The sequence below is a fragment of the Falco biarmicus genome, unplaced genomic scaffold (assembly GCF_023638135.1).
Source record: "Falco biarmicus isolate bFalBia1 unplaced genomic scaffold, bFalBia1.pri scaffold_359, whole genome shotgun sequence".
NCBI classification, from domain to species: domain Eukaryota; kingdom Metazoa; phylum Chordata; class Aves; order Falconiformes; family Falconidae; genus Falco; species Falco biarmicus.
In genome coordinates, this window is record NW_026611913.1 from 1 (window position 1) to 12,328 (window position 12,328).

The window sequence follows — 12,328 nt, forward strand, 5'->3', positions numbered from 1 at the left end:
ATGGTGAAGCGCCCCTTGACCGACGGCGCGTAGTTGGTGTAGCCACCATCGCTGTAAATACTCGCGACGAACTCGAGCCCCTTCCCGGGGCGCCTGCCGCACCCAGAACATTCTGTGGCTGCTGAAGGTGACACCTGAGCCCTCACCGGGGTCTGGGCTTGGTGGAATGTTCTGGGTGAGGGCCTGCAGCTCGTCTGCAAGGGCTCCGGCTTCGCCTTCGGCAGCGTCGCCATGGGATGGGTGCGGCAGGCGCCCGGGAAGGGGCTCGAGTTCGTCGCGAGGATTAGCAGCGATGGTGGCTACACCTACTACGCGCCGTCGGTCAAGGGGCGCTTCACCATCTCCAGGGACAACGGCCAGAGCACGGTCACGCTGCAGATGAGCAGCCTCAGGGACGACGACACGGCCACCTACTACTGCGCCAAAGAAGGTGGTGCTGGTGGTGGCTGGGGCACGTTGGTTCCAAAATAAACGAGTTTTGGGGGCAAAAACCCGGACCCTTGGGCGAAGCCTGGAGCTGTGGGACCCAACCGGTTGGGACCTGGGGCAGAGGTGGAGGCTGGGCGCAACGAGTCACCGTCTGGGGCCAGAGCGAGTGAGGTTTGGGGGCAGGAATGGGTGAGGCTGGATGGGGACGTGTGAGACGTGGTGCGCGTGGTCACGTTTGGGGTAAACTGCTGAGGTTTGGGGCTGGTGGTCAATGGTTGGTGGAAATGGTCAAGGCTGGTGGAGAAGGTGAAGCTTTGGGGCAACTAGTTGAGTTGCGGGCCCAATGGCCAAGGTTTGGGGACAATGGCCAAGGTTTTGGGGACAATGGCCAAGGTTGGGGCATGTGGCCAAAGTTTGGTGGAGGTCTGACCCGCTCCCCGGGCGCGGAGACGGGGGGTGGTGGGGGTGGGGGAGGGGCGGGGCGCCACGCCGGGAGCGGGAGAGACTCAACCCTGCCCTTCTTCCTTCCCAGGGCTGCGGGCGGGCCGTGCAGCTGGTGGAGTCCGGGGGGGGTCTCCAGACCCCCGGGGGGTCCCCTGCGCCTCGTCTGCAAGGGCTCCGGCTTCGACTTCGGCAGCTTCGCCATTAACTGGGTGCGGCAGGCGCCCGGGAAGGGGCTCGAGTGGGTCGCCAGTATTAGCAATGGTGGCAGCACCTGGTACGCGCCGTCGGTCAAGGGGCGCTTCACCATCTCCAGGGACAACGGCCAGAGCACGGTCACGCTGCAGATGAGCAGCCTCAGGGACGGCGACACGGCCACCTACTGCTGCGCCAAAGAAGGTGGTGCTGGTGGTGGCTGGGGCACGTTGGTCGCACAGAAACGAGTTTTGGGGCAAAAAACCCGGACCCTTGGGCGAAGCCTGGAGCTGTGGGACACAACCAGTTGGGACCTGGGGCAGAGGTGGAGGCTGGGCGCAACGAGTCACCGTCTGGGGCCAGAGCGAGTGAGGTTTGGGGCAGGAATGGGTGAGGCTGGATGGGGACGTGTGAGACGTGGTGCGCGTGGTCACGTTTGGGGTAAACTGCTGAGGTTTGGGGCTGGTGGTCAATGGTTGGTGGAAATGGTCAAGGCTGGTGGAGAAGGTGAAGCTTTGGGGCAACTAGTTGAGTTGCGGGCCCAATGGCCAAGGTTTGGGGACAATGGCCAAGGTTTGGGGCCATGTGGCCAAAGTTTGGTGGAGGTCTGACCCGCTCCCCGGGCGCGGAGACGGGGGGGTGGTGGGGGTGGGGGAGGGGCGGGCGCCACGACCGGGAGCGGGAGACTCAACCCTGCCCTTCTTCCTTCCCCAGGGCTGCGGGGCGGCCGTGCAGCTGGTGGAGTCCGGGGGGGGTCTCCAGACCCCCGGGGGGGTCCCTGCGCCTCGTCTGCAAGGGCTCCGGCTTCGCCTTCGGCAGCTTCGGCATGTTCTGGGTGCGGGCAGGCGCCCGGGAAGGGGGCTCGAGTGGGTCGCGGGTATTAGCAGCAGTGGTCGCCACACCTACTACGCGCCGTCGGTCAAGGGGCGCTTCACCATCTCCAGGGACAACGGCCAGAGCACGGTCACGCTGCAGATGAGCAGCCTCTGGGACGACGACACGGCCACCTACTGCTGCGCCAGAGGCGCTGACGATGATGCTGATGGTATCGTCCCGCCGGACCCCAGCCCGGGCCCCCCAGTTTGGTACCCCCAGGTCCTTGGCCCAACCTCAACCGTGGGGCCCCAAAGCTTGGCCTGATCCACCAAACCTTGGTCATGTCCACCAACCCTTCAACTTTGGTCCAAAAACTCAACCAGTTGTCCCGAACCTTGACCATTTCCACCCAACCGCATCTGGTTGTGCCCCAAAGCTTGGCCTTCTCCACCAAACCCTGACCACGTCCACCAAACATTGACCGGTTGGTCCCAAAACTCAACCATTTGCCGTGAAACTTGACCATTTCCACCCAAGCTCATCTGATTCTGACCCAAACCTTGACCTTCTCCACCAAACCTTGACCATTTCCACCAACCATTGACCACCAGCCCCAAACCTCAGCAGTTTACCCCAAAACGTGACCACGCGCACCACGTCTCACACGTCCCCATCCAGCCTCACCCATTCCTGCCCCAAACCTCACTCGCTCTGGCCCCAGACGGTGACTCGTTGCGCCCAGCCTCCACCTCTGCCCCAGGTCCCAACTGGTTGTGTCCCACACCTCCAGGCTTCGCCCAAGGGTCCGGGTTTTTGCCCCAAAACTCGTTCCTTTGGAACCAACGTGCCCCAGCCACCACCAGCACCACCTTCTTTGGCGCAGTAGTAGGTGGCCGTGTCGTCATCCCTGAGGCTGCTCATCTGCAGCGTGACCGTGCTCTGGCCGTTGTCCCTGGAGATGGTGAAGCGCCCCTTGACCGACGGCGCGTACTCGGTGCCACCATCGCTGCTAATCCTCGCGACGAACTCGAGCCCCTTCCCGGGCGCCTGCCGCACTCAGAACATTCCGGAGCTGCGGACGGTGACTCTGGAGGCCTCAGCAGGGTCTGGGCTTGGTGGAATGTTCTGGGTGAGGGTCTACAGCTGGTGGAGTCCGGGGGGGGGTCTCCAGAACCCCGCGGGGTCCCTCCGCCGCGTCTGCAAGGGCTCCGGCTTCGCCTTCGGCAGCGTCGGCATGAACTGGGTGCGGCAGGCGCCCGGGAAGGGGCTCGAGTTCGTCGCGGGTATTTACAGCGATGGTGGCTACACCTACTACGCGCCGTCGGTCAAGGGGCGCTTCACCATCTCCAGGGACAACGGCCAGAGCACGGTCACGCTGCAGATGAGCAGCCTCAGGGACGACGACACGGCCACCTACTACTGCGCCAAACGTGATGGTGCTGCTGGTGGTACCAACCCTGTTGCCGCGTCCCAGCACCTCCCCCATGCCCTGGCACCAGGAGCCGCCTCTCCCAGCGACCCGGGAGCGTTGCACCAAGCACAACGTGTTTTGTAGATCCCAAATTCTGCAGGTTTTGGCCCAAATTATTCCCTTGTGACATTTCAGCAAGGCCGTCTGGATGCAGGTCCGGCAGCTCCGGCATCCACCATGGGCCGCAGGCACCTTTGCACCAGGGCCAGGCATCCCAAAATCCTCGTATTTTCCCCCAAATCCTTGCGCTGAGCACGGTATTTGCCCAAAATCCCAGTGTCTTCCCCCAAATCGTGCACTGAGCCCAGGCATCCCTGCCTGCATCCTAAAATCCCAGCATCTTCCCCCAAATCGTGCACTGAGCCCAGGCATCTTGGCCCAGGCACCCCAAAATCCCCGTATTTTCCCAAAATACCAGCATCTTCCCCCAAATCCTTGCCCTGAGCACAGGTATCCCTGCCCTGCATCCCCAAATCCCAGTATTTGCCCAAAATCCCAGTATTTTCCCCCAAATCCTTGCCCTGAGCCCAGGCATCCCTGCCCTGCATCCCAAAATCCCATCGTTTTCCCCCAAATCCCCGTATTTTCCAAAAATCCTAGCATCTTCCCCCAAATCCTTGCCCTGACCATCAACATCCTTTCCCAGCATCCCAAAATTCCAGTATTTTACGCAAATCCCATTATTTCCCCCAAATCCTTGCCCTGAGCACAGGCATCCCTGCCCTGCATCCCAAAATCCCAGTTTTTTCCCAAAATCCCAGTATTATCCCCCAAATCCTTGCCCTGAGCGCACACATCCTTTCCCAGCATCCCCAAATCCCAGTGTTTTCCCCAATCCCATTATTTTTCCCCCAAATCCTTGCCCTGAGCCCACGCATCCCTGCCCTGCATCCCCAAATCCCAGTTTTTTTCCCAAAATCCCATTATTTTCCCCCAAATCCTTGCCCTGAGCCCACGCATCCCTGCCCTGCATCCCCAAATCCCAGCGTTTTCCCCCAAATCCCATTATTTTCCCCCAAATCCTTGCCCTGAGCGCACACATCCTTTCCCAGCACCCCAAAATCCCAGTATTTTCCCCAAATCCCATTATTTTCCCCCAAATCCTTGCCCTGAGCCCACGCATCCCTGCCCTGCATCCCCAAATCCCAGTGTTTTTCCCCAAATCCCATTATTTTCCCCCAAATCCTTGCCCTGAGCCCACGCATCCCTGCCCTGCATCCCCAAATCCCAGTTTTTTCCCAAAATCCCATTATTTTCCCCCAAATCCTTGCCCTGAGCCCACGCATCCCTGCCCTGCATCCCCAAATCCCAGTGTTTTTCCCCAAATCCCATTATTTTCCCCCAAATCCTTGCCCTGAGCGCACACATCCTTTCCCAGCACCCCAAAATCCCAATATTTTACGCAAATCCCATTATTTTCCCCCAAATCCTTGCCCTGAGCCCAGGCATCCCTGCCCTGCATCCCCAAATCCCAGCGTTTTCCCCCAAATCCCATTATTTTCCCCCAAATCCTTGCCCTGAGTGCACACATCCTTTCCCAGCACCCCAAAATCCCAGTATTTTCCCCAAATCCCATTATTTTCCCCCAAATCCTTGCCCTGAGCCCACGCATCCCTGCCCTGCATCCCCAAATCCCAGTTTTTTCCCAAAATCCCATTATTTTCCCCCAAATCCTTGCCCTGAGCCCACGCATCCCTGCCCTGCATCCCCAAATCCCAGCGTTTTTCCCCAAATCCCAGCATTTCCCCCCAAATCCTTGCCCTGAGCCCACGCATCCCTGCCCTGCATCCCCAAATCCCAGCGTTTTTCCCCAAATCCCAGCATTTCCCCCCAAACTCCTGGCGCCAGGGCGGGGGGGGAGGGGGGTGGCGGCGGTGGGGGAGGGGCGGGAGAGCCACCCCTCCCCCATTTCCTGGCTCCCACCCCAGAACAATGCTGATGACGTCATCGGGGGGGTAATTAAGTAATTAAGCCCGCAGCGATCAGCGCCTGAGAGAGCTTGCGATTAATTAATCCAGTGTGAATAATTAATACGGGCTGCAGAGCTCGCAATTAAAGAATTCAGTGTAAATAATTAACCAGGGATCTGCCGGGCTTGCAGTTAATTAATTCAGCGGAAATAATTAATCAAGGCACTGCAGAGCTTGCGATTAATTAACTCAGCGCAATTAAAATGATCAGGGATCTGCAGGGACTGCGTTTAATTAATTCAGTGTAAATAATTAATCAGGGATCTGCAAAGGTTGCGATTAATTAATGCGTTGTAAAGCAAGTGATCGAGGGTCTGCAGAGCTCGCAATTAATTAATTTGGCGTTAACGAGTGATCAGACCTCTGCGGAGCTTGCAACTAATTAATTGGGTGTAAAGAAGTGATCAGGGATCTACAGAGGTTGCAAATAATTAATTCAGTGTACATAATTAATCAGGGCAATGCAGAGCTTGCAATTAATTAATTCGTTGTAAAGCGAGTGATCAAGGATCTGCAGAGGTTGCAATTAATTAATTCAGTGCAAATGAGTGATCAGGGATCTGCAGAGCTTGCAATTAAAGAATCCAGCGTAAATAATTAATCAGGGCTCTGCAGAGCTTGCAATTAATTAATTGGCCGTCAATAAATCATGAGGGCGCGCTGCAGAGGGCGCAATGAACAAATTCGACGCGCAGCAGCAATTAATTCCCTAGAGGCGTCGCAATTAAATAATTAATGGCACACCTGCGGTTAATTCCCTAGAGGCATGGCAATTAAAGAATTAATCATAAACAAGTGATTAATTCCCTAGAGGAGCTGCAATTAAATAATTAATGGTACACCTGCGATTAATTCCCTAGAGGCATGGCAATTAAATAATTAATCATAAACAAGTGATTAATTGCCTAGAGGCATGGCAATTAAATAATTAATGGTACATCCGTGATTAATTCCCTAGAGGCATCACAATTAAATAATTAATGGTACACCTGCGATTAATTCCCTAGAGGCATGGCAATTAAAGAATTAATCATAAACAAGTGATTAATTCCCTAGAGGCACGGCAATTAAAGAATTAATCATAAACAAGTGATTAAATCCTAGAAGCATGGCAATTAAATAATTGGCCATAAACAAGTGATTAATTGCCTGGAGGCATCACAATGAAATAATTAATAGTAAACAAGCGATTAATTCCCTGGAGGCATCAATTAAATAATTACTGGTACATCTGCAATTAATTCCCTAGAGGCACTGCAATTAAATCATTTGCCATAAACAAGTGATTAATTCCCTAGAGTCAATGCAATTAAATAATTAACCATAAACCAGTTATTAATTCCCTAGAGGCATCTCAATTAAATAATTAATCATAAACAAGTGATTAATTCCCTGGAGGCATTGCAATTAAATAATTACTGGTACATCTGCAATTAATTCCCTAGAGCCACTGCAATTAAATCATTTGCCATAAACAAGTGATTAATAACCTAGAGGCACGGCAATTAAATAATTAAGCATAAACAAGTGATTAATTCCATAGAGGCATCTCAATTAAATAATTAATGGTACACCTGTGATTAAATTCCCTTGAGGCCTGACAATTAAAGAATTAATCATAAACAAGTGATTAATTCCCTGGGGGCACTGCAATTAAATAATTAATTGTGCATCTGCCATTAAATTGCCTAGAGGCCTGACAATTAAAGAATTAATCATAAACAAGTGATTAATTCCCTAGAGGCACGGCAATTAAATAATTAATTGTGCATCTGCGATTAAATTGCCTAGAGGCCTGACAATTAAAGAATTAATCATAAACAAGTGATTAATTCATTAGAGACATCTCAATTAAATAATTACTGGTACATCTGCGATTAAATTGCCTAGAGGTGTTGCAATTAAAGAATTAATCATAAACGAGTAATTAATTCCCTAGAGACATTGCAATTAAATAATTAACCACAAACAAGTGATTAATTCCCTAGAGGCACTGCAATTAAATAATTAACCTTAAACAAGTGATTAATTGCCTGGAGGCATCACAATGAAATAATTAATAGTAAACAAGTGATTAATTCCCTAGAGGCATCTCAATTAAAGAATTAATCATAAACAAGTGATTAATTCCCTAGAGGCACTGCAATTAAATAATTAATTGTGCATCTGCGATTAAATTGCCTAGAGGCCTGGCAATTAAAGAATTAATCATAAACAAGTAATTAATTCCCTAGAGGGATCTCAATTAAATAATTAACCATAAACAAGTGATTAATTCCCTAGAGGCACGGCAATTAAATAATTAATCACAAACAGGTGATTAATTCCCTAGAGGCACTGCAATTAAATAGTTAATCACAAACAAGTGATTAATTCCCTGGAGGCACTGCAATTAAATAATTAATCACAAACAGGTGATTAATTCCCTAGAGGCACTGCAATTAAATAATTAATCACAAACAAGTGATTAATTCCCTGGAGGCACTGCAATTAAATAATTAATCACAAACAGGTGATTAATTCCCTAAAGGCATTGCAATTAAATAATTGAGCATAAACAAGTAGTTATTTCCATAGAGGCATCTCAATTAAATAATTACCCGTAAACAAGCGATTAATTCCCTAGAGGCATCGCAATTAAATAATTAATGGCACACCTGCGATTAAACTCCCTAGAGGCCTGACAATTAAAGAATTAATCATAAACAAGTGATTAATTCCCTGGCGGCACGGCAATTAAATAATTAACCACAAACAGGTGATTAATTCCCTGGGGGCACGGCAATTAAATAATTAACCACAAACAGGTGATTAATTCCCTAGAGGCACGGCAATTAAAGAATTAATCATAAACAGGTAATTAATTCCCTAGAGACACTGCAATTAAATAATTAACCATAAACAAGTGATTCATTCCCTGGGGGCACGGCAATTAAATAATTAGCCGTAAGCGTCGCAATTAAATAATTAAAGACATCCAGAGGCGTTAATGGCGTTTAATTAAACCAAGCGGTTGGGTGCCAACGGCTGCGGCGGGCGCGTAGCGGAGCTCGCAATTAAGGAAACCGACCCGCCACGGCTTAACGAGCGCCCGGCGGAGCTTGTAATTAAAGAAATCACCCCCCCGATGGTTAATGATGGTTAACGAGGGCCCGGCTTGAGATTTGCAATTAAAACCCGGGGGGAGGGGCCCCCCCCCCATGCAAATCACCGTCCCCCAGCGCCTTTAAGAGCCGCCGAGCCCCCCATGGTGGCACATCCCGACCTCCCCCAGCTTCTCCTCACCATGGGCGTCCCCGTGGCCACCACCCTCCTCCTCCTCCTGGCCGCCCTCCCAGGTAGGACGCCCTGACCCGCTCCCCGGGCGCGGAGACGGGGGTGGTGGGGGTGGGGGAGGGGCGGGCGCCACGCCGGGAGCGGGAGACTCAACCCTGCCCTTCTTCCTTCCCCAGGGCTGCGGGCGGCCGTGCAGCTGGTGGAGTCCGGGGGGGGTCTCCAGACCCCCGGGGGGTCCCTGCGCCTCGTCTGCAAGGGCTCCGGCTTCGACTTCGGCAGCTTCGGCATGGAGTGGGTGCGGCAGGCGCCCGGGAAGGGGCTCGAGTTCGTCGCGAGTATTTACAGCGATGGTGGCTACACCGAGTACGCGCCGTCGGTCAAGGGGCGCTTCACCATCTCCAGGGACAACGGCCAGAGCACGGTCACGCTGCAGATGAGCAGCCTCAGGGACGGCGACACGGCCACCTACTACTGCGCCAAAGCTGCTCACGGTGGCACCGCACCCATGAGCAGGCAGGAAAAAACCCCGCGCTGGCTGCGCTGGCTGCGTTGACCACATTGACTCGGTTGACCGCGTTGACTTGGTTGACTGCGTTGACTCGGTTGACCGCATTGAGTTGGTTGACCGCGTTGACTCGGTTGACTGCGTTGACTCGGTTGACCGCATTGAGTTGGTTGACCGCGTTGACTCGGTTGACTGCGTTGACTCGGTTGACTGCGTTGACTCGGTTGACTGCGTTGACTGCGTTGACTCGGTTGACCGCATTGAGTTGGTTGACTGCGTTGACTCGGTTGACCGCGTTGACTACGTTGACTGCGTTGACTGCGTTGACTCGGTTGACTGCATTGACTACGTTGACCGCATTGACTCGGTTGACCGCATTGACTCGGTTGACTGCGTTGACTGCGTTGACTCGGTTGACCGCATTGACTTGGTTGACTGCGTTGACTGCGTTGACTCGGTTGACTGCGTTGTCAGCGTTGACACCGTTGACTGGGTTGACCGCATCGCCTCACTTGACTGCGTCGACTGCGTTGACAGCGTTGACTCAGCTGACTGCACGCAGTTGACTCGGTTGACGGCATTGACTGGGTTGACGATGTTGACGGCATTGACCACATGGACTCGGTTGACTGCACTGAGAGCGTTGACTGCGATGCCGGGGGTGACTGCGGTCATCACCCATGGGAGCTGGCGGGCGGCGATGCGATGCCTGGCAGCGCTCAAGACCTTGGTGCCACGCGTTGCGCGGCGCCCAGAGCCTTCACACGGCACCCAAGAGCCTGGAATCTTGCAAAGCACCTTCACAGGGCATCCAAGTGCCCTGGCACCGATCCTGGAGGTGGTGCACAGCACCCAAGTGCCCTGGCACCGATCCTGGAGGTGGTGCACAGCACCCAAGCAGCCTTACACGTCACCCAAGCACCCTTGCACAGCACCCACACACTCGTGCTGAACCCAAGTGCCCGTGGAGCCCAAACCCCCTGAGAAACTTCCCCAGGGGACGCTGGGCCAGTACTGACCCAAATCTGGTCACACTTGGGCCAGTACTGACCCAGATGTGGTCCCACGTTGACCCTCTTGGTCCAGTTTTGGCTGAACTCTTGCCACTCGCTGGCTGTTTGGGCAGTTTTGACCCAAACCTGGTCGCACTTTGCCCCTTTGGTTGACATTTGACCCAAACCTGGGCACTGGTTGGCTCTTGGGTCTTGTGTGGTCTCAGATCTGGGCACGCTTGGACAGTATTTGGCCAGTTTTGCCTTAAACTTTAGTATGATTTGGCACACTCGTCCAATTTTGGCCCAGATCCAAGCACTGGTTGTCTCTTGGGGCCGATTTTGGCCCAAATCTGGGCCCAGGTTTGCACTTTGGGCCTATTTTGACAATAATTTAAGCCCTTGTAAAACTTTGTGCCTATTTTGACCCAAATCTGGGCCCTGGTTGGCACTTGGGGTCTATTTGACCCAAATCTGGTCCTGGTTGGCACTCTGGGACTATTTTGACCCAAATCTGGGCCGTGGTTGGAACTTTTTGGGCCTGTTTTGGTCTAAATTGTGGCACTGGTTGGCACTTGGGGCCTATTTTGACCTAGATCTGGGCAGATTTTGGCACTTATGGCCTATTTTGCCCCAAATCTGGGCATGTTTTGTCTCTTGTGGCCTATTTTGTCCCAAATCTTGGCCCAGGTTTGCACTTTGGGCCTATTTTGACCCAAATTTGAGCCCTAGTTGGCACTTTGGGCCTATTTTGGCCCAAATCTGGGCCCAGGGTTGTACTTTGGGCCTGTTTTGACACTAATTTGAGCCCTGGTTAGAACTTTATGCCGATTTTGACCTAAACCGGGGCCCTGGTTGGCATTTTCAGAGTACATTGACCCAAATCTGGGCTCTGATCGACATTTAGGGACTATTTTAAACCAAATCTTGGTCCTGGTTGGCACTCTGGGAATAGTTTGACCCAAATCTGGGCCCTGATTGACACTTTGGGCCTATTATGAACCAAATCTGGGCCCTGGTTGGCACTTTGGGTCTATGTTGACCCAAACCGGGGCACATTTTGGCTCTTTGGGCAAATTTTGACCAATGTCTAAGCACTGGTTGCCTCCTAGGTCATATTTTGACCCAAATTGTGGCACTTGTTGGCTCTTTGGACCCAATTTTGTCCCAAATCTGGGCACATTTTGGCTTGTTGGGCCAATTTTGACCCAAATCTGGGAACACTTTTGCCTTTTTCAAAACTTTGCCTTCCAGATTGGCAGGTTTTTGCTCTTGGAGCCAATTTTGTCCCAAATCTGGGCACATTTTGACCCTTTTTGTCCAGTTTCGCCCCACGCCTGTGGGTGCTCTTGCCTTGTCCGGGCATTACTGGTGCAAACCTGGGGGAGTTTTTCTTTTTGGGGGCGTTTTGTGGCGTGGGAGGGACGAGCTCAGCCGGTGGCCGCTGGGGCAGGGGGGATTTTGTGCTGCCCTGTGTCACCGTGGGTGCTGGTGCTGGTTGGTATCCTGCTCCCACGGTGGTGCCGGCGGTGCCAAAAAGGTGCCGGGGCTCAGCCCCGCTGCGGCCGGGGGGGTCTTTCCCGCGGGACCATCCCCCGGGGGTGCCTCTTCCCCTTTCTGGCCGCGTCTGACGGAGCCCGGCGACGCTTTTCCTGTCCCAACCACTTCTTCAGCAAATTGAGGGCATATTTTACCCTTTATTGTCAATTTTCCAGCAAACCTCAGGATATTTTGCTCTGTTTTGACTCTTTTGTCCCCAATCCGGCCCTTTGTTGATTCTTGTGACCTGTCTGGTCCCAAATCTGGTCCCACTTCGACCCTCTTGGTCCAGTTTTGTCTCAACTCTTGCCACTCGCTGGCTGCTTGGGCAGTATTGACCCAAACCTGGTCACACTTTGCCCCTTTGGTTGACATTTGACCCAAACCTGGGCACTGGTTGGCTCTTGGGTCTTGTGTGGTCTCAGATCTGGGCACGCTTGGACAGTATTTGGCCAGTTTTGCCTTAAACTTTGGTATGATTTGGCACACTGGTCCAATTTTGACCCAAATCTGGGCCCTGGTTGGCACTCTGGGACTATTTTGACCAAAATCTGGGCCGTGGTTGGAACTTTTTGGGCCTATTTTGGTCTAAATTGTGGCACTGGTTGGCACTTTGGGCCTATTTTGACCTAGATCTGGGCAGATTTTGGCACTTATGGCCTATTTTGCCCCAAATCTGGGCATGTTTTGTCTC

The 12,328-nt window shown here is 52.8% G+C and overlaps 1 protein-coding gene and 3 gene segments (V, D, J or C); 3 read left to right on the forward strand and 1 right to left on the reverse strand.

Annotated features, from left to right (window-relative positions):
* Positions 1-180: 180 nt before the first annotated feature.
* On the forward strand, positions 181-471 carry LOC130143506 (immunoglobulin heavy variable 3-64D-like; the record flags this gene model as incomplete). The annotated part of the segment is given in 1 exon segment: positions 181-471. A coding segment is annotated over 1 exon segment (291 nt), but the record flags the coding sequence as incomplete, so codon positions are not given.
* Positions 472-772: 301 nt separating this feature from the next.
* Positions 773-2,205, forward strand: LOC130143502 (Ig heavy chain Mem5-like). Its single transcript, XM_056326186.1, is given in 6 exon segments — positions 773-781; positions 962-1,024; positions 1,026-1,298; positions 1,780-1,842; positions 1,844-1,906; positions 1,909-2,205. Coding segments are annotated over 6 exon segments (768 nt in total).
* Positions 2,206-2,568: 363 nt separating this feature from the next.
* On the reverse strand, positions 2,569-2,946 carry LOC130143505 (immunoglobulin heavy variable 3-64D-like). The segment is given in 1 exon segment: positions 2,569-2,946. A coding segment is annotated over 1 exon segment (363 nt).
* A 51-nt stretch (positions 2,947-2,997) lies between these two features.
* On the forward strand, positions 2,998-3,436 carry LOC130143503 (immunoglobulin heavy variable 3-64D-like; the record flags this gene model as incomplete). The annotated part of the segment is given in 1 exon segment: positions 2,998-3,436. A coding segment is annotated over 1 exon segment (439 nt), but the record flags the coding sequence as incomplete, so codon positions are not given.
* Between the last annotated feature and the right edge of the window lie 8,892 nt (positions 3,437-12,328).